Source organism: Podarcis liolepis (assembly GCF_965112155.1).
Source record: "Podarcis liolepis genome assembly, chromosome: 1".
Classification (NCBI taxonomy): Eukaryota; Metazoa; Chordata; class Lepidosauria; order Squamata; family Lacertidae; genus Podarcis; species Podarcis liolepis.
In genome coordinates, this window is record NC_139554.1 from 78,094,900 (window position 1) to 78,122,043 (window position 27,144).

The 27,144-nt window shown below is 38.2% G+C and overlaps 1 protein-coding gene across 6 annotated transcripts in view; it reads right to left on the reverse strand.

Annotated features, from left to right (window-relative positions):
• Positions 1 to 262: 262 nt before the first annotated feature.
• KMT5B (lysine methyltransferase 5B) overlaps positions 263 to 27,144 on the reverse strand; it is a 33,366-nt gene continuing 6,484 nt past the window's right edge. For 3 of the 6 annotated variants that reach the window (XM_083479949.1, XM_083479948.1, XM_083479951.1), the window contains exons 2-10: positions 21,884 to 22,119; positions 19,300 to 19,447; positions 12,457 to 12,622; positions 10,442 to 10,551; positions 9,484 to 9,650; positions 9,175 to 9,194; positions 8,941 to 9,077; positions 4,920 to 5,116; positions 263 to 3,532 (exon numbers count right to left, since the gene is read on the reverse strand). In XM_083479949.1, coding sequence (XP_083336075.1) covers positions 2,067 to 3,532; positions 4,920 to 5,116; positions 8,941 to 9,077; positions 9,175 to 9,194; positions 9,484 to 9,650; positions 10,442 to 10,551; positions 12,457 to 12,622; positions 19,300 to 19,447; positions 21,884 to 22,043 — 2,571 coding nt within the window. In that variant the 5' untranslated portion in view covers positions 22,044 to 22,119 and the 3' untranslated portion in view covers positions 263 to 2,066. Of the gene's footprint in view, positions 3,533 to 4,919; positions 5,117 to 8,940; positions 9,078 to 9,174; positions 9,195 to 9,483; positions 9,651 to 10,441; positions 10,552 to 12,456; positions 12,623 to 12,845; positions 14,715 to 19,299; positions 19,448 to 21,883; positions 22,154 to 22,276; positions 24,545 to 27,144 lie in introns of those variants that run through there. The other 3 variants (XM_083479950.1, XM_083479952.1, XM_083479953.1) reach the window with 3 other exon arrangements.

The window sequence follows — 27,144 nt, forward strand, 5'->3', positions numbered from 1 at the left end:
TCTTTGGAATGCTGTCACAGTAACAAGAGAAGCCCCAATACATGGAGGGAAAGCCCATGTTGTGGATCTTCCCTATATAAGTGTGAGCATATTCTGCTTTGTCCAGAACTTCCCATGCTGCTCTGACAGCAGCAGAAGTAGCAGCAGCACTGTTGTAGCTATTATGCCAAAGTAGCATAATAATTCAATCAAAAATGCAGTTTCTGCTCCAAGGAAATCAGGTTGTTGTTTTTGGCTAGAAAAAAGTAATACACCACCCAAATATGTGAATGTATTTATTGCATACAAGATCAATAATTTGGTCTGAAAGTGGCCAAATTTTTGTAGGGTTTTTTTTTTTTTTTGCATAAGTAATGTACAGGAAAAGGAATATAACTGAAAGCAATGAGGAGAAGACAGCTGTGCACAGACTCACCGATTACCACAAATTACAGCCTTCTCCAATTAAACAACTGCTTACTGTTATGGGATGCTTACCCCGAGAACACAATTTCCCCATTCAGAAGAGCTCCCCTATTCATTTCAATGGAGGGCTCAATTTGCATTTCTGAGTGCACATAGATCTGTCGATTGGTAAAAACTGCCTGTAAACATATATCCATTATTGTGTGCAGTAGAAACTTGTAGAAAGCAAGCCAATGTTCTCAGAAATTCTGTATCTAAGATTCTGTGTGAATTTCAGTGCACAGAATTGTAAAAGCTGAGCAGCCCTGATTGATTCTTCTTCAACTGTCTTTTCAAACCATTTGAGATGTGCTTTCAAATAAATGGTTAACTTATATCCTTAAATTCTCCACCAGTTAATTTCTCACTCTAGTTCTAAAAAAGTGAACTTCTTAAAAAAAACACAATTCAAAATGTGAGCTAAAACAAAACTTTTTTTAAAAAAAATCAATGATTTAAAACTAGGTTTATAATTTCCTATTTATTGGCATGAATGTTTTTCTAAACTTAAAAACCCTTCTGTAAGTTATCAATTTTTATGACAAAATTTCTCACAACACACAAATATTTACAACATATACATTTTTTCAGTCCTTTACACTGGATCTCAAAAGACAAACATTTTTATAGATCACCACAGAACAAAAGCTGTGACTTAGGTTTTTTCTTTTAAATTTCATAAAACTATCATAAGTTAAAGTGAATAGGTTTCTTTAAATTCCTTGTAGCATTTTACAAGTGCAACAGAAAACTATGAGGATCCAATTCGGATAGCTGCAGTTCATTGGATAAATGTTGCCTGTTGTAATCACATTGTTTCACAGCAAGTTCTTGAAAAAATAAGCACCAATCATTCTTGCAAAGAACAATTTTATCTAAAAGTATCGAAAAAGTGTTAAATACAAGGTGTTTTAATTTACATAACAAGAAATAAATACACCATATCCAAACTTGGTATTCTGCATACTGCTACCTTTGTACATATAATGTACTAAAAGTCAGCAAACTGTCAACACCTTTTTTTTTTTAAAGAAATCAATTTGACTTCAAACCAACGGTTTGCTACTATAACAAAGGCCACAAACAGTACGTCTGGGGACAGCATACAGTGTTAAAACTGACAAACTCCAAGGGGGAAAACATCTAGCAAATAAACTGAAAAGCTTTAGTTCATTGCTGGTGATATTAACATACTAGAAAACCTTAAATAGGCTGCTACTATGATTTTTTTTAAGATTGTTTAGTCAGATGTAAGAGCAAAATAATGCTCTCACGGATTAAAAATAATTGTGAAGCCACATTATTGTGATTTAATTAACCTGCATGGAAACATTTGATGGCATTTTTGTAATTTTGCTTGAGCCTTTATTTTACAATAGAGCATTTTTCTAACTTAGAATTGCACATAAGAAGGCTATTAAAAAGTACAATAAAAATCTGCACAAATGACTTAAGGAGTCAGTATGCTGTACACTTTCTACAATATTATGTTGATATAAGTGAATAAACAATAAAGAAGTGCTTCCACTAACATTTTCAGAAAGTTCATCAGTTGAGGAATAATTAATTGGAATTTTGCTTTTTAAAAAATGGACATCCTGTTCAGTTTAAGACCTGTAAGCTTATGCATTGAGCCTTAAAGACTGATCTTCTCGTCTCCTGGAAGAAATGTCAATATCTATTGAATCCTTGCCGACTATAAGCCTTAATCGCTTAGCTGGAGGCAGAGGAATAAAATCATCTTCAAAATCATCATCATACTCATCCTCTTCCTCCTCCTCTTCCTCTGCAGATGAAGAATCATCTACAGTTTCTTCTTCATATTGACTATAATCATCCACTTCCATTCGTGACTCTAACAGAGAAAGAGTATCACTACAACATACCCCGTTCTCATGGAGGTCATCAGAATATGTTCCCCTGTTTTCTTCTTCTCGCTTTAGCTGTATTTTTAATTTTGTTGAACTACTACTTGATCCTGAGTTAAACCCATTATTAAGCTTTGCTACATATAGATTATTATCTTTTTCATGGTCTTTACTAAGTTTGATGCTTATTTTTGAAGAACTCATGCCATCATCTTCTTGGTCGTTTGTCTTGCTGTTGCTATCATGCCGCCTCCGAAGGGTCAGTTTGGGAATCCCAGAGCTGTTTTCAAGGATTAGTTGTGCATCATACCTTGTGATTCGCCTTTTCTTTTTGCTTTTTGCAGTTCTAAAACGGTCCTTTACTTTGAAAGTGTCCGAAGTCACAATGGAGCAGCCACCGGAGGAAGGGATGCAGTCTTTATAGCCAATGGCTGAATCCACGACATTGTTCATCTCTCCTAGGTCAGAACGGGAACTGATCAAATCTGGCACTTTGTCCTTGCCAGACAAGTTGTGTGCAGGATCAGTTTCCTCCGTTTTCAAAGATGGCTTCACCAGTCTTCCTTGTCGGGATTTCTTTTTGGCCACAACCCTGTCACTCTTCTGACACCTACCCTCCCGCTTGTGTGATGTCCCATGAGCCTGCTCACTCTCGTGTATCACAAGAGACTGCTCCTCCAAGCTATCGGTTCTCACGCCAGTCAAATTGTTTTTATAACTATTCAGCATATTTGGTTCAAGCTTTAAGTCAGAGGTCTCCTTCATTCGTGTTCTCATCGACCTCCTTGTTATATACGTACAGGGTGATATCTCCCCAGGTTCATGAGCACCTTTCACTGAATTTAGTTTATATTCTCGTGCTGCATGCCTCGTTAAGCAGCCCCCAGAGACGGCAACTTTTACTGGTCCCTCTGTGTCTTTTTCTTTCTTAATGGGCAAGTTTTTATACAAGACGATTTTAGGCTCTTTCAGAACCAAGTTTCCCATTTCGAGTTTTCGAGATGCATGTTTCTGCTCTGGCCTTTTGCACTGGTTTCGTAATTTTATCTTTGAAAGTAAAGGCTTTGCAGGCTTTTTCAATCTCTTTGGTACCCTGGAATTATTTAGATGAGTTAGTCTGGATGAGGTAGAATTTGATGAAGCTGGAATTCTTGAAATAGACTGCCTTGTTAATGTTCTACTCTTACTGCTCTTTTTTACACCAATAGATTTGCGGTTAGCTGAAAGAGTAAACAGAATAAAGTTAGGTTTTCTTTCAAAGTTATTTCTCATGCCTGATTGCTAGCATGTAGTATTAACATTTCCTCTGAATCTAAACAGGGGCTCTATTATATGTACATACAGCATACAGTGCTGAAGTTTAGCTAAATCAAAAACTGTCCACAGAAAGTCACTGAATACTGCCTATGCAAACCTTTAAAAATATGGTTAAAATATTAATGAATAGTAATTAAAAATCACTAGCAAATCTATCCAGGAGAGTATAAGACATATGTCTGCTATTTCTAAGCCACATTTCTAATTTTGGCTCCTAACCCAAGTTATTCACCAATAATTTACATTGGTATAACCCTAACTATAAAAAGTACTGTACCAGTAATCACAAACTATCTGCATGCAATCTGTTCAGTTCTCCTTAAGCACTGAAAAGAGAGAGCCATAAGAATTCCCGTTTTACTATGCACTGATTTCTTTTTAATGGACTATAATTACTTTGAGATACCGTAATGTCTGTGTTCTGCCTGTGGATAAAATACAAGATCTGTCTGCTCATGGAGATTTTTTTTTAAAAAAGAACAAGTTTCTGGGCTTATCTACACTCATCGTGTTTCATTGTTAGGATGCCTGTAATTTCATACTGGAAAAAGCTATCCTTATGTCTTTCTTGTGTCTAAGGCTCCAAGGATTCTGTCCGCTTCTCAGTTGTCAACAGTGATTTAGCAGAGGGTTAGCAAACATGATGCCCATTAGATGTTATTGGACTACAACTCCTACCATCCTAGAGCACTGGCCACCCTGATGGGAATTGTGGTCCAAGAAAAACTAGGAAGCACCACATTGGTTATCCCTGATTTATCATGACAGCAACAGTTTCATGGCTCTGAACAAATTTAAATTTCTGACCCTCTATGATTCACATATTATGATGATTTTATTGCCAGACAATGAAAGTAAACTGAATGGTTATTTATGTGACAGGCAAAGAGTATAATTAGAAATACTACCAAAATAGCTGACATTTGTAAAGATAAAGGTTTTTTTCCTACTCAACTTGCTAACTTAACACCAAGTCAAAAACTGCTCTGTAATTTTTAACGTTTATTTATAACTGATAATTATAACGATAGGGAAAACCCTTTTAGTACAAACTGTTAGTCATTTTATTACATTTTGAGGCATTGTTTATATATATCCTGGAACCCTCTGCTCTAAGTACTCACATAAATTTTCAGAGGCCTAACAGCACGTTATACTTCTGAACAGAATCTACCCCCAACCCTTGACTTCTGAATGAAAAAAGTTCTAATGAAAAGCCCAAATTGTGTCTTCTTATAGGACAACAAGCATAGAAAAAAGACCTTCAAAAAGTTAGCTCCCCTTGCTTACTTGCATGAGCTTTTTCCTGAGTGGTATCTGCATCAGTGTTAGAGCTGACAGACTGGCTGTCTGAATTTTTGCTGCTGTCACCCAACTTTTTAAGCCTGTTTAAACGTTTATCTGTTTCTCTGAGTCCATATTTGCTATTGATTACAGGAGCAGGAGCAGGCAGTCCCACTCTTGATTTAAAAGCACCAGTTCCACGTCTAGAAAAGAGAATAGAACATGTAAATAACTTCAGCATAGCAATAATAAAAAAGGACATCTGATGAAACAGTATTCTGAATCCCATGTCAATACCACATACTTGGACAAATCTGATCTCATGCAAACATTTCAACATTGTCAGCATTCCACTATTACAATTTTGAAGGAATTACTGGTACTTGAAGTAAAAATTACAGGAAATGATTCTTCATACTTTTCTGAAATTATTTCCCCTTTCTTTAAACATATAAATCTCAAGTGAATACACTATATCTATCAACGCCTGCTAAATATGAAATTGGAACCAATACTTGTCCTTGATGTGAATCTGCAACTAGTGCAACAATGTTAGCATGAACAATCTAGTTACACCTAGATGAGATCACCTGGAAACCCTATGTACCTGAAGATTCTTGAATGAAATTAAATAAAAGGAGCCGTTACATGTTAGCTCCTTTCTCTAGATCTCAATATCACCCCACATTATAGGAGAATACTCTTTCATCCTACTTGTGTTTCTATAAATGAATGTAGTGTGGACACTAGAAGATGTGTACATTTGCATGCCAGAGGTAAAGAAAAACATTTCCATTCCCCCTCCCAAAACAGGCTGTTTTTAAGCTTCCATTTTGAAGTAAGTATTTATATTATAGAGGACAATACAGTAATGACATAGCATCAGAGAATATAATCAAAATTACTTTTCATATGAAAAAGAGGTTTCTGCTCTTTGTGCATGAAGGTATGCACAGGTATGCACATCCTTGGGGAAGCTAATGCATAAAGGGAAACAGAATTTTCTAAACTCTGGATGATGGCGTTGAGTAGGAATATTCCTTTTTTAAAAAGCAATATGGCTTCTTAAAAACACCTTGAATCTCTTCCACATATAATGTTCAACTGTCCCCTACATAGCATAGCCAGGACTAAATTCCTGGGTCCTGCTTTATTGCGCTTGGTTGGCAGGCCTGTTGAGTCACACGCCGCACTACTTTTGCAGGATACAGATCCTTCTGTAACTCTGCAGGTGGCGAGATTCCTGAACGCGGTTATCACACACACAAAAACCACCAAAAAACAACAACAACATCAAAAACTAATCGGACAGTTATGATGAGAGTGCATGTCGGATCTCGTTTTCAGTTTTCCTTTTTCTGCGATCCGTCCCTTGGAGCTCTCCGGGCCCCAAGCTGTTATTTGGCTCTGCTCAATGACCCACCCTTGCATCGTGGTGTTCACCTTCTGGTGTCGAATATATCGGGTTTTATGCCTCTGTGCTTTTATGTTTGTACATATTTTATGGGCTCATAGCCGTAAATAAATAAATAATAAATATACTGAATAATTCAAGCAAATTTTAATACCATCTTCTTTATTTCCAAGCTCTGGATGATAATGTTGAGTATGAAAGTTCACACCTTTATTTTACTATGAGCAACTTTACAAAATACAGAAATGCCTGTTTCTCTGTGAAGTTTCCTTTTACCCAGGATCCACAATTTGATTTATTGACCACATGCATATACATGCATTACTATCTTCTGTCTGATAGTGTGGGATGTGCCTACTACCAATCCTTTGTTCATTATCTGTGGCCCTAATCTCTCAGCTGTATGTAATGATACCAAGTGGTGGTGCTAGGATGTGCCTGGGTAGGCAGGTAGTAGAGAGTTATGAAGATGCTGTCCCAGTATCAGTGAAGGTGGGCAAGGAAAGGTATAGTTGGAGTGGAAAGGCTGTTCATCTGTGGCAGAGGCCTAGATGTTTAGTCCTTGCCCCCCATTTTAGCCCTCCCACTCCTCTAGAAGCTACTGGTAGTTTATCCATTGAGCCCACTGATCTGGTGGGGCAGTTACTGAACTCCAGGTCAGTCCATAGTAAGACCATGTTCATTGATTACTTGATCATGTATGAAGGGGCTGTTTTGGCAAATATTATCAAGACTTGGCTGAGTGAGCTAGGTGGGTCTGAACTGCCTAAGCTGCGTCCATTTGGGTACCCTGTACAGAACCAGGCTAGACTCCTTTACCAGAAAACCTCTTTATCTTGGAATGGACTTAGAGCGTCTGGGCCCTGGTGTTGGGCCAGAGAGCTCAACTGGGGTTGCTGCTGGTTTACTGACCACTCTATTGCCCAGTAGTCCTTTCAGTGCCGACTTAAAACATTTTGTTCAAGCGAGCCTGGACAGACATGTAGATGTTCACATGTTTACTGTCCTTTACTGTTAAATTACTACAATCAAGCGGTATACAAATGTTGTTAGGCTTCCAAACTTTCCAGTACTATGTGCACATTGTCAAACACAGCTCTCACGTTTCACGAAAGATAGTATGATAGACACAGCTGCGCTTCCTGCAACATGTGAAGTGGCCCCAGAGAAACAACAGTTTACGTAGCTCAGAGCAAAAATTGTAGAGGAAGACACTGGGGCATATTTTTTTTTCTAAATTCCAATTTCTTCTCTTAATGTGTGGTAGTGATGAAGATAAAGAAAGAAAAGGCAACTACAGCTAAATTATCATAGTGAAAATACTGTGACATCAGAATCAAAATTTTCAAGCAGCAGTGGTGGGTTTTTTGGTATTTTTTTTACTTAATTGAACCAAGGGATCTTAAACTACCTCTGCAACTAAAGTCCAGCTCCAAAGGCCTTCTGGCGGTTCCATCACTGCAAGAAGTGAAGTTACAAGGATAAGGATCCAGGCAGAGGGCCTTCTTGATAGTGGTGCCCGTCCTGTGGAATGCCCTCCCATCAGGTGTCAAGGAGATAAACAACTATGTGTGAAGGCAGCCCTGTATAGGGAAGTTTTTAATGTGTGATGTCTCATTGTGTTTTTATATTTTGTTGGAAGCCGTCCAGAATGGCTGGGGCAACCCAGTCAGATGAGTGGGGTACAAATAATAAAATTATTAGTATTAAGTTGAAAAATGGTACAGTGTAACTTATTTATTTAATGGGCACACAACATTATAGAATAATAAGGAATTGGTAAAACAAGAGCATTGCTCAAGTATGATTTAATTTAATGTGTGAGGCATGCAAAGATTCAAATAACTGTACACTGAAGGGGGCAAAGTTTCAATTCTATGCAAATTCAATACTACATTGCATGGAAAATCTGGAGAGCTGTGAAGCTTGTTTGCAAATGAGGTTTCCAAAGCTGTCTGTGCAACATGGCATTGGGATCAGCTCTTCTATGTTAAAAGTAAAAATTCCACTTGGCTAACAGAAGCTCCTGATGCGAGCTTGAACAGCTCTTTTGATCCCAAGCATTATCAGTCTTGGGTTGATTTTCAAGAGCCTGGCTGACACAGCATGCAAATTTGCCTTTAGAGTAGGAACTGGGAGCCATGGCAGAGAGGGAGATAGGAATTATACAGAAAGAGCTCTGGAGCTACTTCCCACACTTAATTCTACATGTCTACTGTGGTAGTGGCAGAGAGGGGAAAAGATGGGCAATCTACGAAGTTACCATTCTTTTCTAGTGTTTTGGCACTGATGAAATACCTCACTCATGGCAATTCATCAAGCACAGAGTGTGCTTGAATTTCAAGCAACAATTCAGATGCCAGCTACTCACAGCAGTCCAGTTTTCACATGTTTTCTTTTCAGTCCTTCTTTGGAGGACATCAGAGAAGGGCTCACAGATGGATTCAACAAGAATGCATGAGATATCAGTGTACCTCTTACGGAAGGGGAATGACTTTTGGATGCTGAAGTCAAGTTCTTGCAAGACTAGCGACACACGCACAGATCAACAACACAGGTGTACAGTGCAACTGCATTGTATTTCAGTTCACTGTTTACATGACTAGAACATACCTTTCACATGTGTAGCATTCACAGAATTCATTATTTTCTCCAAAAAACCCATCCCCGTAGTAACAAGAAATTTCTTCTCCAGGTTCAATATCGCGCAGAGCTTTCACACATGCTGTATCCCGGCCAGTTGACACAAACTATGAAGGGCAATAAGGGACATGTATAAAAATAATTTTAAAACATCCATATATTTAAAAAGCTAGTTTGGAGGATTTTAAAACCCTGACCACATACCTTACAGTTGGGTCTGCAATCTGAAAAAAGTACAAAAGAAAATCAATTAACTGCTGATAAGACCTGGAACATGAATAGTTACAAATATCTAAAGTAAGGTTTCATACTAATTTACTTATGGTAATACTCAACTGAACAATTAGGTGTATCACTAAGTAAGAAAAATATTGCACATTTTAAAAGGGCATTAAAGGTAATCTAGATCATTCTAATAAAACACAGGAGAGAAATGTACTCCAAATCAAGAAATAAATTAAAAGTAGTCCTGAATATAACAATTAATCCCATTGTGTGTTTTTTTTTACTTACCATGATTGATGAATGCAGCTGGACCAAGCCACAGTTGAGCACAATTCTTCCGTGTTGAGTACATGACGCTGAAGTCATTCTCTCCATGTCTGAGCAGCATGTTCTCTTCTAATTCAGAGAGTTCAGCAATACAACCCACCAATAACTCTATTTTGTCATTTCGTTTCCTAACAAATGAAGGAAGAAACTCTTTAGTTAACAGAACAAACAATACATATTAATTAATTTAATATTAATTTATTAATGTAATCTTTCTCCAGCATAAACATATTTTAAAAGGATGAAATATAGTTGCATTCTGTACATTTGTTTGTTCCTAGGCAAGGAAATCTTTTTTGATAACTTCTTATTAAAAAGCCAGGAGACTATACATGGTATCTCTGAAGTGAAACAATTCCAACTACAGTCATACCTCTTGTTGAGAGTTTGCTTCACGTTGGGGCTTTTTGGGTTGCGAACACGGCAAACCCGGAAGTGTATACTGCTGCTTCTGTTATGTTGCGGACTTTTCGGGATGCGAATGGCATCCCGGAACGGATCGTGTCCACAACTAGAGGTACCACTGTAATCAGCAGTTCACTGTACTTCTAGTACATGTCATATCCAACAGTAATTCAGCTTCCTACAATCCCCAGAGAATGCTCCCCCTATGACCACACTGTGGTAAAGAAACTAATGTATCATAGCAGAGCAGGTCCAACTGGGCACTGGAATATGCTTCCAAAACGTGGATGGATGCATGCTTGATGGGGTGGGATCACGCAAAGAAATAAAAAAAGTAGCACTGAAGAAGAGATAGCAGATCTGAGGAACAATGGCTGCAAACAAACATTAAAAACGGGGGGGGGGGGGGGAGTAGAAAGCAAGTCCCCCGCATTCTCCCCCATCAGCAAGTTTCATATCAGAAGTTGAACATCACAAGAACTTGGTGTAGCACTAATATTATTGCAATACTTGCCACTCTTTTGTTGCAACTATTTTGGCTCCATTTTGCTCTGATGAATACCGATTGCATGGCAATATTTCAAATCCACTGTCAGTTGCAAACATTCGTAAATAAATAAATACCTGTAAGGGGGGAAAGAAAAAATATTATACAGAACAGCTGCATTACTTGATGTGAATCAGTTGTTCCACATCTGGCAACTTGATTTCAAATGAGATTGGACAAGCACCAGAAGTTTTAAAATGGACCTTAAAAATACACTTATTCTGTGTTGCATTTATGGAACAATTTTTACTGGGTTGCAGAGATAGAATTGCTGCTTCTGTTATGTTATACAGTGGTACCTCAGTTTATGAACTTAATCCGTTCCGGAAGTCCGTTCTTAAACTGAAACTGTTCTTAAACCAAGGTGCGCTTTTCCTATTGAGGCCTGCCGCTGCCAGTGCCCTTCCACCATTCAGATTCCATTCTTAGACCAAGGTAAAGTTCGTAAACCAGGACACTACTTCCGGTTTTGCGGAGTTCATAAACAAAATAGTTTGTAAACAGGGCTGTTCTTAAACTGAGGTACCACTGTATTGTTGTTTGATGGGTGTACAAGAGGCACGCCCAAACTCGGCTCTCCAGATGCTTTGGGACTACAATTCCCATCATCCCTGGCCACTGGTCCTGTTAGCTAGAGATGATGGGAGTTGTAGTTCCAAAACATCTGGAGGGCCGAGTTTGAGGATGCCTGGTGTACAAGCTTATTATTTTTATGTGGTCAACCCTCTCTCACAAACTCACTTCACATAACTTTACACTAAAGAAAAATACAGCTAAATATGGATTTCATAAAACAATCCCTTTAACATTGTCCTTAAATTCACTCAGTTGGTTAAAGCATGGTGCTGATTATGCCAACATTGCAAGTTTGATCCCCATATGTAACAGCTGCCTATTCCTGCATTGCAGGGTTTGGACTGAACGACCCTCAGGACCCCTTCCAACTCTACGGTTTTATGAAAAGTGCTATCTTTCACTCTTATGCTGAGAAAGGGAGGATGGAAAGTATCTTCGTAATTGAAGAGTTTGGCCTTCATTCTTTAATATCCTAGCCCAAGATATCCGGAGCTGGTTTAGTCTAGACATCAAGTACTGTACAACAATGAACTCTCCAGAGATCTATGGCTTGGAACTCAAATTCTATGCTTCCAAAAAAAAAAAAAAAGCTTCAATACAATACATTGAGTATTAGGTCTTATCTTTCTAAAGTATTTTCAGAGTTCCTCATTTTCCCCCTTCAATTCAGTCCCCAGGCCTTCTAGTGGAAAACTTATCACCACCCCACTACAATACAATACTTATCGCCACTACCAATACAAATTTAGGGTGGCATTCAACTAGTTTAACTCACAGCAGATCCACTGAAATTAATGGGCTCACGTTCATTAATTTCAATGGGTGTACTCTGAGTAAAACCTACATAAATACCACCCATACCTTACTGACAAGGCACAGTTGTAGCCTGATTATTTTAATGCATCAATTCAAAGTCATATATACCTTCAATTGGGGGCAGGGCAGACATAATCCTGGTGAACATTTAATCATGGTTAAACAATCAGCAGTGTTCAGTCTGCACCTGCCTAAAACTATGGAGGGCATTTACTAAATAATGAATTATTTCCTATTATTCCTTCAGAACAGTCTTTTCGACTGCATCTTTCTACAATCGTTGGGCAAAAGATTCCTCCATTGCAGGGGGTTGGACTAGATGGCCCTCACGGTCCCTTCAAACTAGTGGCGTACCTATAGACCATTATAGCTTCAACCATGTTGGCCAGTTAAGTATGGAGAACAGTCTCCATAAATTTCCATTAAATTAATTTCTATCAATTTGATTTTTTTTAAAAAAAATCCAAAGCAGTATTTGCTGAAGCTAAAAGCAAGGGTAGACAACACAAGCAGTTTCAGTTGAGTAACATTCACAACACCTTGTAAACCAAACACTAACTTGGACTTGGATTAAGTATAAATATACCTACATGTTCCTTGAACAACCTTTCCTGCATTTTGTTCTTGTTAAGAAAATAGTGCCGGGCCCAGTCACCTGATGTCAAGGACTTGAAGGCTTTTTCCAAGTGCTCATCTTTTTTAAAACGCTCAATCACCTCTTTCAATTCCTCCTGCCTTCCTTTTATTGGTCGAAATCTAAAAAGCAAGATATTAGTCATGTTTCGCTTACTTACTTTATATATGTCTAGAGCAATCACTGAGAGAGGGCCATAAATGAAAATGAACATTGCCATCAGCAGGCTCTACACAACTCTTGAGTATTAAAGGAAATAAATGTAACAGAAACACAGCTATTAGATTCCTTATTTACAGAGCTGTGGAGATGTTTATTTGGAATGTTGTATTCTAAGCAGCATACCTGGCAGCTGTTAACAGTTGGAAGTGTCCCACTAATGGGAATGACAAGAGTCTTTTCCTCTGAGGCACCTGCACTCATGTAGGAAGCCAGCTGTGCAGATGTAACATAGAGAACTTCGGTTATGGGGCGGCACAGAAATACCAAAATAAATAAATAAACAAACAAACAAAACAAAACCAGTGCCAATTCTTGTCAGTCATGTTGTCTTGCAGCAGAGCAGTCTAGACTGACATATCCCACACATCTGGGTTACAGGGATTAGCAGCACTGAAACAACACACTTCACCCTCAAAATTAGAGCCACTGGCACCAACCCTTAAAGATGCTTAACACACAACACAGCTCTAAGTATTGAGTGGTGCTTCATTCCATGTAACATTGTTTAAGAAATTACATTTCCAAGCAAGCAAAGCTGTAAACTGGGCTTGACCCTGATCTGTGTACAGATTGTTGTAAATTTGTATGGCATCATCCCCACAATCTATGACCACCTCAAGTATAATCTTAGAATGCAGACATAGCATTGCAGACCAATAGCCAAAAATGGTTACAAGCAAGCAGGTCTCCCTCTTGACACCAGCAGTGGAATTCAAAAATCTTGTGCAACTGATTTGGTATTCTAGGCACAAATTCAAAACAATGGCCACATTTCTAAGGTATGTAGTCTGCCACAGGAAGATTCCCAAAACTCTTGCCCTCATTCCTTAGAAAAATTATTTCTTATAGTGACAGTTTTGCTAACAGAAGCAAAGAACAAACTGGATGAGTTCCTCAAGGACCTTATTCAACAGTCTCAGGAATTACTTTGAGAGAGGAAAAGGAATGTGTTGCTGAAATTTGTGCACACCAAGAAGTTAGGAAGTGCTGATCTTGGTCAGGATATGGCCCTATGAGATGACGCTAAAGGTAAATGCAGTCAATGAACACAGTGGAGTGGAGTGTTTCCAGTAAGCATAGGGAAACATCAGTACCCTTGCACAAGACACTGGGGAAGCCACATCTGGAATGCTGGAATGTTGTTTAAAAATATCATCCTGTGTTGCTGTTGATTTTCAGATGTAAAGATGAATCACAAAAACAGCTATAGGAATGGGGATTTTATCTTTACAATTAAAGAACCTGGCCTGCTTAGGAGATCAGTGCTGGGGAAGTTTGAAAGACACTTTCAAATATTTAACAGCAGTAACCATTGGCCATGTTGTCAGGTATAAAAGTTATTGTCCTCCAAAATGTCTGGAGGGCATCAGGTTGAGGAAAGCTAAAACAGAAGGTTAAGAAAAGTTTGGCTACAATAAATTATTACAAACTGGAACCTTAAGATTTCAGGTGGTAACAGGCAGGCATTGTCATTAGAAATACAAATTTATAAAATTGCAACCATTAGAATAGAGGACTTACCTGGGTTCAAAAACTAGCAATGTAAATCTATGAATATCTTGCAGTTTTATAGTCTAGTTTCCCTGTGTGAGCTACTGGGGTCAAGAAGCCACCCGACCCAACATTTCTGTCAGAAGCATTAAGGCTGCAACCCTGAACACTTTCTACAGAGCAAGTCCATGGAGCTCAATGCGATTTCCAAGTAAACATGCATAGGATTGCACTGCACAACTGCTAAACAAAAGCATTTTCAATATACTCTTGAAGTCCCCCGCTTTGTCCTTTCCTTTTGTCATAGGCCATAGAAAAAAATGTATGTTCACAATTTTCAAAGTGTACAGAATACTTTCATCAATCCTAGCCAAAAATCAAATATAACTACTATGTATTGAGAACAACTGCTTGCTTTTATAAGCACATATCCCAATACACAGAGTGACTTTAGATATGGGTATGAAACCCTAAATATTTTCTAGTCTGGTGACAACAAATGTTAGTATCAATTTTATTTGGGCTGAAAAACTAGTCAAAGGAGAGGAAGTGAAACTGTGTTCTAAACATTTTAAAGATATTTTATCAATGTCTGCTTTCAATTAAATGTTTGTATGTAGGACAGTTTGCATTTAATAATTCTATCATTTTTATAATTCCTAACATTTTATAATTCCTAACATGTTCTTAAATATCTCTTGCAAACCCTTGTTTGCAAATGAAAATATCATGGATTAAGTGCTAATAATAATAATAATAATAATAATAATAATAATTTATTTATACCCCACCCATCTGGCTGGGTTTTCCCAGCCACTCTGGGCGGCTTCCAACCGAATATTAAAAACAATAGAGTATGCAAAAGAACCCAATCTTGAACTAAAAAAAATATGTATTTCACCATGGACAAATAGCAGTATGCTTTTCCGCCACTTGGAATTCTATGGAGTGTGTCTATAAGACATTCACCCATGCTTGTAACTTGATAATAATAAAAAAGTACAGGACTCCACTATCTTGAACCATACACCCAAGAGTATTTACTTCTTGCCAGTGCTGCTTCTAGATAGCTGTCCCTATACTAGTCATATCTGTCCAAAAGGGGCTGGTAGCTGTGAACCAGCCAAAGCTGGATATAAGCACCCCTAGTCTAGTCACTGTGGATCCAAAAGTCACCAATTTGGATCCAGGAGTACTCCAAAGATCTTTATTTGGTATTAAGAAATTAACACAGGTGGCAGGGAATCCCTCCCAGGGAATTCCTTTCAAAGATCGGCTGCAACAACAACAAAAACCCTCTCCCTGGTTTCCATCCATTTCACCTTAGATGATGACTTAGTCAGTCAGGTGCAATGGTGCAGGAGAAGGCCCAGCTCTGTGAAAAGAGCTTGGAAATTGACTGGGAGCCAGTGAAACTGCTTCAGTGCTGGTAAGAAATAACAGTGTCACAGCTCAGCCCCAGTTAGCAGTCAGGCAGCAGCATTCTGAACTAATTAAAGTTTTTGAACTGTTATCAATGGAAGGTATAGTTCATTACAGTAGTCCAACTCTCTGGTTACCAAGGAGGAGGAGGAGGAGGAGGAGGAGGAGGAGGAGGAGGAGGAGAAGGAGAAGGAGAAGAAGAAGAAGAAGAAGAAGAAGAAGAAGAAGAAGAAGAAAAAGAAGAAGAAGAATTTATTATTTATACCCCACCCATCTGCCTGTTTCCCCAGCCATTCCGGGTGGTTCCCAACAGAGCATTTTGTGCAGCTCTCCACACAAACTACTGCAAGCAAAGTGAGTTCTACTATGGGAAACAAAAACAAAGGAAGAGCTCTGACAATCAAAGATTCCCACAAGCAAAAATATTGGTTTCCACACTGAACAAATAGGGGATAAAAAAAATTATTGAGGCTCTAGCCTGCATTTGCAGAGTTCTTGAGGTATTAAAAGAGAATAGCATTTTTCCCAGCAAGGTACTCTGGTAAAACCGTCAAGATCACTTGTAGTAAACACTTATTCTCAAACTGATTATAGAAAAGTGACACATTATTTAAAAAGATGGCTGACTGGGGTCGCACTAGGTAACACTAGCTCAAACAGCATTGTCTGGAAGCATAACCAGAAAGCAAGAATGAGCTTTCGGGCAGAACACAGAAATACTTAAGCATCTTCCAAACGTATCAGAAAGAATTGATGGAGTGGGAAGAAAATTTATGACAAATAACTTTAAAAATAAATAAATAGGGATTTCAGGGACCTATTCCTCTTGGAATGTCAAACCATAGCAACTGTTGAAAACCAGCAGCTGAGGAATCGTGATGGACCTTCACAGTTGTATTTCAGACTTTATTGGGGTAGATCTCAATTCAATGGCTCTCAGGATCCAAACAAGAAGTTATCCAGTTCAAGTGTATTCCCCAGCTCCAACTGTAAACAGGAGCACCAATTTTCACCCTGAATGAGTTATCCATCAATTATAAGCTACAAAAAATCATACCCAGGGGGAAAGAAACCTATGGTCCGTGGGATGTTGCTGGGCTGCAACTCCAGTCATCCCTCAACGCAGGCCCCACTGGCTGAGGCCATTGCGAGATAGAGGGTGACAGGTTCTCTAGCCTGCCATAGCAAGACAAGTCTAAGATGCCAGTCAAAGGGAAAAGATTATGTTGCCAGTGTAAAGAAACACTTACAAACTGACTTAATATGTGCTGCTTCTACACAAATGTCCAGTCGGTTATTAAAGAGCAAGGCATCAGACTTAGCTCCCTAGGACTACTTTACTTCCATACCTTCAATACACATGATGACCTATGCCTCAAATTGTAAAGAAGTCAAAATGCATGTGTGGTTCAGCTGAGGACCAGCAAGTTGCTTTCTGCTGCAAAATTTGTTCTTATTTTAAAATAAAAGTGAAAGTTGAAAATGGAATATTCTGAAAATCTCATCTCTAACTCATCTTCTTCTTACTGCAGTGGTTAATCTATCCCGACTCTCTCATGACCACTGTGTCAGAAACCATTACTGAACTAAATATATCAAAAACATCTCCAGCACAGGGATAGAGGAAGGAACTGAAGAGATTAATGAATATAGAGTGAATAAAGACTTCTCTTTTTTAAAAAAACAACAACAACCCTGTGATTGGATTCTTTTTTATAAACAGCTGAAATGTGTTCTTCAGAAATCCATTAATAATTTCATTTAGATGACAAGGTACACTGGCTCCGCTCACACAATCAAATCCTGGCTTAATAAGACAGGATACGCATGAGTTTCATAACCTTACACACAACCCTTCTGCTCCAGCTTTGTTTCTCCCTTCACATGAGCAGTGAAACAAATCAGGAAGATGCAGTGAACTGTAATTGAAAGTTGCCTTTCAAATTCTGGCCTGTCTGGAAACCATTAACCAAAGTTCCCACGTAACAAGAAACTATGGTTAACGACAGTGACCTGCTTTGTTTCCTCATTTGTGTGAAGGGTGAGGTGGGAGAAAACAGGCTCCTTGCGAGTGCAAGCAGCTCATGTATATCCCAGCTTATTAAACCAGGATTTGATCAAGCAGAGGTGGATTCTATGTTCAAAAGACATCACTTTGGACCATTTTTTTGGGAGAACATTATCTTTTTTTGTAGAGCATTATCTTTAAGTAGGCTTATAAGTATTTTAAATTGCAACCATTTTATGAATTAGAACATTTCCCCCACCAAGTCAAGATACACGAAGATCCAGAATTGAAATATTTAAAGCAACATTCTTTTCAAGGGCTTATGAAAAATAACCTCCTATGATTCTATGAGTTTCAACCAGAAATAAGTTCTCCTAATACCTGAAGCCACCACAATCTGACAGATTATTCAAACTCAATTTAATGTGTGTCTAAACAGAAAGATCTCATCTAATAAAGCCAGAGTAAAGACAGCTACACAGAAACAAATCTCCAAGTTTCTTAGAATCCCCTCCCCACAGGAATCTCAAAACTCTACAGTGGCCTGCTCTATATGCCACATTAAGCTATTGTTTAAAACAAACTGTGGTCTAATGTGAAAATGCATCTTACTGACACATCCTACCCAGAAGTTCCTGGAGTGCTATCCCACTCCTGCCACATGACAGATAAAGTCAGTCAAAGTCTGGTTTATCATGCCATCCAAACCTGGACTCAAATAAGATTTTTCAAAACAAGCCACAAGCAGTAACCTAAGTTTTCTTTGGTTTACAATTCACAGGATTGCATCCAACAAAGTTGCTCTATAAACAGAAGGACTCCTGCCTGCACAGTGGGACTGTGTCTCCCCCCCACCCAAGACAAATCTGTTCTGAGGAGTTGGTCTTGTTTCATCTATGGTGCAGTTTCTGCAGAGCATTCCAGAAGCTTCTAAGCTGTGTACACTTCTGAGCCAGGATGAAACGTTAAGTTCAGCAAGATGCTTTAGAGGTTGGCTATTAAAAGTGTTATTTATTATGCTGAAGACTGAGCTTGGTGCCAGGATAGTAAACAGAAATGGAACCCACCTAACTAAAAATTATATTGTGCGCTCAATAGTATATAGAAAAACAAGAAGAATGTGAATTATAACAAGAAAAAATTCCTACTACAAAATACAACAATAAATGGAGAACTCACATGTTCAATCTGCAAATCATATTACCTCAAGCAAATCACCTAATAAAAGCTAATCTGAGTGATAAAAGGCAGCAATCAATCATTAAATGATGATTGATCGTAATGGCTCTCCATGTTGTTAATGATTGAGAAATCTAATCAGCACATGAATAGTAAGATGTGGGAACACTTATATAATGGTCTGGATAATTCAAAATTTTGGTAGCTGAATTTCTGTAGCTTTGGTTATAGGATTTAGCCTAAGGCATCACCTGGTGCAGACAATGGAGATTAAACAGAATATGAATGAATGAGTCTACTTGGCCAAACATTCTGGTCCCAAGGAAATATTTGAAGCACAATTCCCAACACATTGTTTTATCTGAAAGGTTTTTTTAAAAAGCAAGCAGAATGTGAGAGCTCAGATCTACGTTCTTCTTTACTATTAATACACACAAGGATATATGTTTTCTAGATAGATAAAGCAAAGCAAGTTACCTAGTGTTCATTTTATGTGTTTGGAAACCTAAATATGGATCAAGAACCAAACTAGTTGCTAGGTCATCGTTCTCACACAGCTCCTTGGCAGACATTCCAGAGGAAGGCACGTAGCGACTTTGGCCCTCAAATCCCGAACCACCACTACCTGCATAAATCAAAAGAAGTATTAGTATTAGCCAAAATAGACTGCTGATTCTTCTGGATCTTCCCCATTTAAGGGGCAATCCCATGAAGGACCACAACATGAGAAACAGCTTTGAGACCAATGCGATTTGTCCTAATATAGAAGTTCAAAGTGGAGGCAGTGTAAGGTGGGAGAATAGGTCTCTGCTGTATGACTCCAATTGCATCCTGTTTTTTATTTATAGTCTTTTTTTTTTTTATACATCACTCTGACCTTGGGGAATTTAGAGTTTTAAATGTAACAAACGAGGCCCCTAAACTTCAGTTTATACCAATTCATACCACATGAAACTATTTGGTGACATAATGATTAATTCAGCATCACTGAATGTTCATAAAGAGCCACCAAATGACACCAAAGTTGTTTAGTGTCATTAGTACTATTAAATATATAACTAGCACTAAACAAATATATTCTAAACAAGATTGGCAGGGTGGCAGCAGTGATGCTATTCTAGAAAGAAACTAGTCCTCTGTCTTATTTGTATTTGACTAAATGACCAGTAGTGCCTTTCAGATGAAGCCTACATGTCATCCTAAATGCACCCACCAAACTTTTTGCAAGAGGTATATTGTATTTCATTTTATATTGGTCTTGCTTTGCACATTTCCAACTAAAGTGCACAATGTTTATTTAATCCTGAAAAGCTCAGGTTGGGAATATTATGGATTCCCTTTTGCATATGCAAAATAAATTATAGAAATTGCCATGCATGCATTTAATTGGTATCCAAAGTCAATATTTGGGTTTTCAAAAGTTTTGATCTGTTCTGGCAAAAACAGAGGAGGAAGAAGACATCAGGGACGTACATTTGGAGCTGGTGAAATGAGTTGTGGAAACTACATAACCTGCCAATCAGAGAGCTAACCATGTTTTCTGTTGGTTAGTGAATGTTGAGTAGATAAAGACTTCAAATATTTTGAAGACACAATTTCTCAAACCTTATACTTAGCACAAGGCCTTATACTTAGCACATGCTTGGTTGACTGTGACATGCAGAAATTGCTTTTGGGAAATCTTTCTCTATTTTAATGATAAAGAGTCACATAGCTATCTCACTTCCCTTCTAACATTAAACAACAGTTGCTTAAAATTAAAATATAATGGAAGCGCAGTTGGAAGCATCAGTAGTATAGCCCTACTTAACATAGCAGAGTTGTTTCCAATTGTATGCTAGTAGTTGACTTGCAGAAAAAATAGAAAAACTGCTTATGCATTTGGTCAATGACCAGCATAATAAGGGAGCTGTGATCTCTTGAGATTATGAATACTGTTCTGTGAAAGTGAAAAATCATGCATGTAGACCATGTGCATGAGCTCTGACTTGCTTAAAATGTGACCAAGTTGTCAAAATTTATTAGCAGAGCCCCTTCCAGCTTCAGATTAGGCCTGAAACATGAGACAGAGCATCCCGCTTGCTGTCCAGCATGGAGAACAGATATTGAAGGATCCCTATCCCCTTTGTAAGGCTCTTGATTTCTAGGTTCTAAAAGTGCAAAAGGAAAAGCAGCCCATGCTGTAGGCAGATGGGAGCAGGGAAGCACAGGTGACCACCCTCTGAATAAATATTTGTACCCCTGCTTTTTAAAAAAGTTAGAGCTGATAATTTCAGGCAGCCAAATTTTGTACCAACTTAAATTTGTAGTGGCACATGAAATACAAACACCTGCATAATAAGAATGAATTATAAAGGATCTTTCTGTCAGTACTGTATAAAGATTATCTTTCAACACCATATACACGTGCCTGAAGGTGGCAAACTTTTTTCTGTCATTAGTTGCATATGGCTACGAAATCCCAAAAACCTTTTAGTAGTACAGTGTGTCTTGGGGCACAATGGTCAACCTTTTCCTTACATATGATAGAGCAGGATCATCATATTTTTAATCTCAATTTTATCATTTTTATTAATATCTAAGACATAAGTAAAAAGAAATTAAACTGAATAAACACAAGGTCCTTGCAACTATTTCAATGAACACCAAGACCACAATCCATATCCTTGTGAAGTAAATAACAAATCTCCCACTGATTTCATAGCTGTAGACTGCAGCATAATCCCTTGTTTTTCTGGGACACAACATAAATGTGGAAAAATTGAGGTATGCACAATTTTTCTGATAATTCACATTTAATATAGAAGAATATTCACATTTAAGCATTTATTGGGACTTAAAATTTATTTCAGAAATAAGAAAGAATTATTCAACCACATTAATCTGTCATGCAATAAAGCAATTTGTTAACCAGAAACAATGTAAATAGGTACAGAGAAAACAATATACTCAACAAATACATTTATTACATTAAAAATGCACACCACAATATTCCATAAGGAAACCAGAAATTACAAATAATTAACTAGAGATCACTCCTATCACATTAGCATATACATACATCTGCTTGACCGTCTCTCAACGCCATTTTTGCCAGTCTTTGGATTTTCCTTTCCAGGGTGCTGCAATTTGGACTGGTTCTGATGGTGATCATTAGATAATCTGCTTCCATTTCTCCGGCCATTCACCACCATGTTCTTGGATTCTCCCAGCCACTTCATTCCCACAGGCAATTTGTCCCCGTTGCATTTAGTCCTTCTTCCAAAGGCTTTAAGAAGTTAATTGTAGTTCAGCTTCCTAGGAGAAACAGAATACACAATAGTCAAAAACTCTGCTGTGATGTATTTATTTATTTACTGCATATGTCTGATTGCCTATAACTGACATACTGTGGGCAATGCACAGAATATTAGGTATTTGGAGCATGTAGAGACTGCTAAACACTTAATAATACCACAGCAGTGTACAACATTAAAACAAAAAGCAACAGAACATAGACAGTTCTGAAAAAAATATACTCCACAAATACTGTCTGTGAATGAACTCATCTTTACAGGAACCCTAAATCCCTATTGGCTTAAAAGAAAACATGAGCTATTTGATCCTTATTGTACAGTGTACAGACATACTTGTAAATTCAGCTCAAACTAGTCATTTTAAAACTACCACCACAATACATTTAAGTTGCCAGAGTTCTACAGTCAGAAGTGAGTGTTCCAGTTTGCAAACATTTTTGGGAAGCCGAATGTCCGATGCAGCTTCTGCAGCTTCCGATTGAACTGAGAACCAAGGTACGACTGTATATTACAGTTGATGACCATTTCATGCAGGGGTTCCATTCCTGGCCTCAGAGTGCATAAAAGCACACCCTGCCTCGTTCTCCCCTGTTCCACCCTTTTAGTGATGTTTTAAGGTCACTTCCAGGTTTGGTGCACATGTGCAATTGTGCAAAATTCGGATGTGTGTTAATCAGTCATTGTCTGTAATTTGTTTTCCAATAATACTGCCTGATCTGGGATTTGCTGTACTAACTCATGGAAGGGCCAAACACAAAGCTTAGACTAAGTGTTTGGAACATACAATAACAAAGTACTTTTTACTACCAGAATAAGTCTCAGCTTTTAAAATCCAGTCTTGTAAATTAAGTCCAGAAAAGTTAGCAGTCCTTTACGGAAGAAGGGGTTTTCCTTTCTCCATGACTAACATGTATAGCAGGTAGAGGAAGAACAGATTCCTCTGTCTTTTTCTCTACCAATTCACTGCATTTCCATGCAAGATGTGATGCATGCCTTCCTTAACAGCCGCCACAGTATTCAGAAGGCTGGTGGAGACAACAGAGTGATCTGTCTCTCTACTATCAACCTGCTCATTCACCTACATGGAAATCTATGCATTTCCCTGCATGAAATTCCTTACTGTGTAAAAGCTACCAGGCAAAAGCCTATTTTAAATAACATGAAAGCAAAAGCTTTAATCGTGGTAACTCAATACACATAATTGCATTCATCTCTTTCAAATTACAAGCTGTTAACTACTGTTAGTCATTAAACTGACCACTGGTTTCACAATTGACAATAATACAGAGAGCAAGCAACTCAGTATTTTCCAGTTCCCAATGCTCACCTATATTCCATATGTTGATGAGAGTAAGTGTTAGGCCTTAACTCTTTCATTTTTCTACTGTGAGGATTAAAAGCAACTCGCATTTTACGAACATTTAAACTGTGTGCATTTAGTTTTGTGCTTAGCAAAAAAAATGAAATAAATAAAAAAGGAGGAGGGAAGGGGGCAAGCATCCAGGAAAAAAGACTTTGGCAATCCCATCCATCATCAAACCCAATACATTTTGACCATATGCAATTTTGGCTATCCCTGGAATGTAACCGCAGCGTAAGTTCAGAGTCACCTGTATTATATCTTCTGGAATAACTTTTTGCAGCACTGGTTCAGTATGAGAAATCATGACAAGAAGCTGACTTGAAAAAGATGATTCATTGCAAGTATATATCTGCAGAAATGTAACTGCACTTCCCACTAATTGCATTTTTGTTAAAAGAGAAAACAGTCTGAAACGCACACAGCAGCACTCTTAGTACTCAAACACTTATCCTTTTTGTAGGTTTGGTGAGGCACTCTGAAAGTAACAGGCAAAGGCAGTCCCTTTCAAGAGTGACTCCAGGCTGAATCTTGATTTGCTGCCTTTCACCAGCTGAGTTGTAGGGAGCCTTATTCCACTGCCTGAACAGAAGGAAAAGAAACAAGCAATAGTCTGGTCTAATCCATTGTGGACCAGCTACCAAGAGATCCACTCCAAAGCAAAAAGTGAAGGCAAAGTTGGGAATGAGCTGAAGTCAGCAGCCACTGAATTCATTTAGAAAGCAGTCAGGAACATAAAGGAGTACGAAGCAGGATACAGGAGCAGTATACTGCGATGTCAGCAGAGGGGACTGGATGCAAGTACAAAGTTCAGGAAGAAAGTGTTGCAGAATTTGACAGGCCACCAAAGTAACCTATTGCTGTTCTGGAAGTACTCAGCAGTAGTCAGCATCAGTGTTCTACTGGCAAAGCAGCTGTAAAGGCATTGTGGAGCAGAGGTACCTGTATCTAGATCAGTAGTTGAATAATGGTTGATTGTTCTGGGGAAGGGCATCAAGTAAATGCTCAGGTTAACTGTTCTTTAGCATACCCACATACCGTAACTGCCTTCAGTCTGGACAAGATGCTTCTGGGTGGGCATGCAAGCCTGTCCATCAAAGGCTGTCAGTGGTCCCAAGCATTTAATGCAGCAACATTGCTGAAACTGTGGATGTGCTCTCAATGAATCCCTTTAATTGAAGACCACCAACAGCCCCATAGTAGAATGGGAAGTATATTAAATATTAAAACATGTTTAAAGTGATTTTTAACAGACATGAAAAACGTCCGTCATCTTGATGGTTAGGGGTGTTGAAGCTGTCTGAATGATGGATTGGCCGCAGTCTTATGGCAGTTTCTAGAACAACTGCCTAGCATTGGATGCTTGTCCTAGAATGAGAAGAAATGTTTCAGTTTTATGCAGAATTATTGTCTAGAAATGTGGATGTTGCTCATTCCTGAAGACACAAGAAAGCTGCACAATATTCTCCTGCCCCCCACTTTCCAGAGTACATGCACTGGACTCTTGTGTTGTATGCACCACTAAATGGGGGTTTTTTTGGGGGGGGATTTCAGAAACATTTTTTCCTATGAAATTATTAGCACTATTAGAGCTTTGAGTCCCAACTATTTTAAAAGGTCAAATTGATGGTGGGAGTCCACTGCTCTATGGGAGAGTATCTGCAAATTTGGGGGTGGTCCTTTCCTCATCTAAAACTTATTACCTGCTTGGGTCATAGCAATCAATCAATCAATCAATCAATCAATAGCTAGCTAGCTAGCTGGAAAGATCTTTTTAAAAAAAATGAATGGGCAAGACCTCATAATCACATTCCATTTTAACTGATCTAGATATCACCTGCTTACGTACCAAACTATCAAGATGGAGGGATCAAAGTCCTGGAAGGCATGCTTCTTAAAAATTCTTAGGTTTTTTCACTTTGATAAAATGTACTGGGCCTGTTTCATTTCCCCACCCATTTCTTTCAATTCCCCACAGAATTCTTCCAATACCGATTTCAGATTGTCAAAGAACATGTAGGTATTCCAGCTTTGAGGTCTTCCAAACAGCTACATGTTCTAATGCACAAATCCAGACTATTATAATTAGAATTACTTACTAATATAGCAGTTTATCATTTTTATTATTCACTGGAGCCAACCATATCCCGATGGTTTGAGTGAACATAGAAGTATCAGTTAAAATAGCCATATCTTTATTGATATTAAAATTCCACTTTTGACGGTTATGGAAATTTTTAATTGTCTACACACCAACAGCTAATCAACTTTGTGTTTAAGAGAGAAGATAGTAACTTACAAAATGATTTATAAGTTTAAAATAACTTTTCAGTTTGTCTACCACATATTATGGGATAATGGATTAGTACAGTGGTACCTTGGTTTAAGAACAGCTTAGTTTATGAACAACTTGGATTAAGAACGCTGCAAACCCGGAAGTAGGTGTTTTGGTTTGTGAACTTTGCCTTGGAAGTGGAACATGTTCCGCTTCCTGTTGAGTGTGTTCCATTTGTAAATTGAGTCCCACACTGCTATGGGAAAGCACACCTTAGTTTAAGAACGCTTTGGTTTAAGAACGGACTTCTGGAACGGATTAAGTTCGTAAACCAAGGTACCACTGTATTCATATGTAATAAAGGAAATGCACAGAACTGAATCCACTATTCCTTATCCACCATGGGGTTCATTATTATTTGAAGTACGGTATTTAATCCCAAATGAAAGAAAACTGCTAAAAGTTGTTGAATAAAGTCTGTCAAGGCTATTCACTATGAGTATCTCAAAGGATCTAACAATCTAGGTAAGAGCAAAAAGCACCTGTAGCGGCTGGAGCGCCCCTCCCAGGGAGTAAACACTGCACTTTGGAAAACTGTGATTTGAATACTAAGTATCACAATATTTACATTATTTGCTAACTTTTTTAGTCTGATGTATTGTACCAAACACCAGTGGTTGCAAAATTGATGGGGACAGGCTATTAATAACAACCTATTTTAAAGGTTCATCAGAAGCAGAATAAATTGTTTAAACTAAAACATATACATCAGCCCAGGTATCCTAAGCCATCCAATAAATACAAACAAAAATGATCCTACCATTTTGTACCAAAAAAAAATAAAAATGCTTCAGTACCACAGAGCACAGTCCTAGCACCAGAGTTGGTTTAGAATAGGATTCTGTACTCAATTGTAATCAAAACGTTTACAGCTTCTGTTCATCACAGTATTGCAGGTGCTTTCAAACTCTGCTAGTGACTCTATGTATTCAAACTGTACTAGGAATAAAAGGGAGGGGGCAAAGACTGGAAGTTCAACATGTAGCATTCATTTCAGGTCTAAGCTAAACGAAAGGAAAAGGGGGGGAGGAAGGGAAGCAGACTATAGGTCAAAGAGAGTATACATGGAAACAAGGATCTCATTAAAACAGGAACAAGTATTCCACTGATCCCTATAATCCAAGCGCGGACGTTATTTACCCATACTCAATTACTTTCAGTTGAATACCCATTCTGTCCTAATATCCTTTTTACTTAAAACTGAATTGCTGTGGAAGTCTACCTTCAACTTCAGGAAGATAAAGAGTCACAAGATCTGTCCCTTTGACCAGCTTTTTTCACTTGAGGTTGCCAAGGACTCAATATTAAGATGAAGTCAGTGCAATTTAATT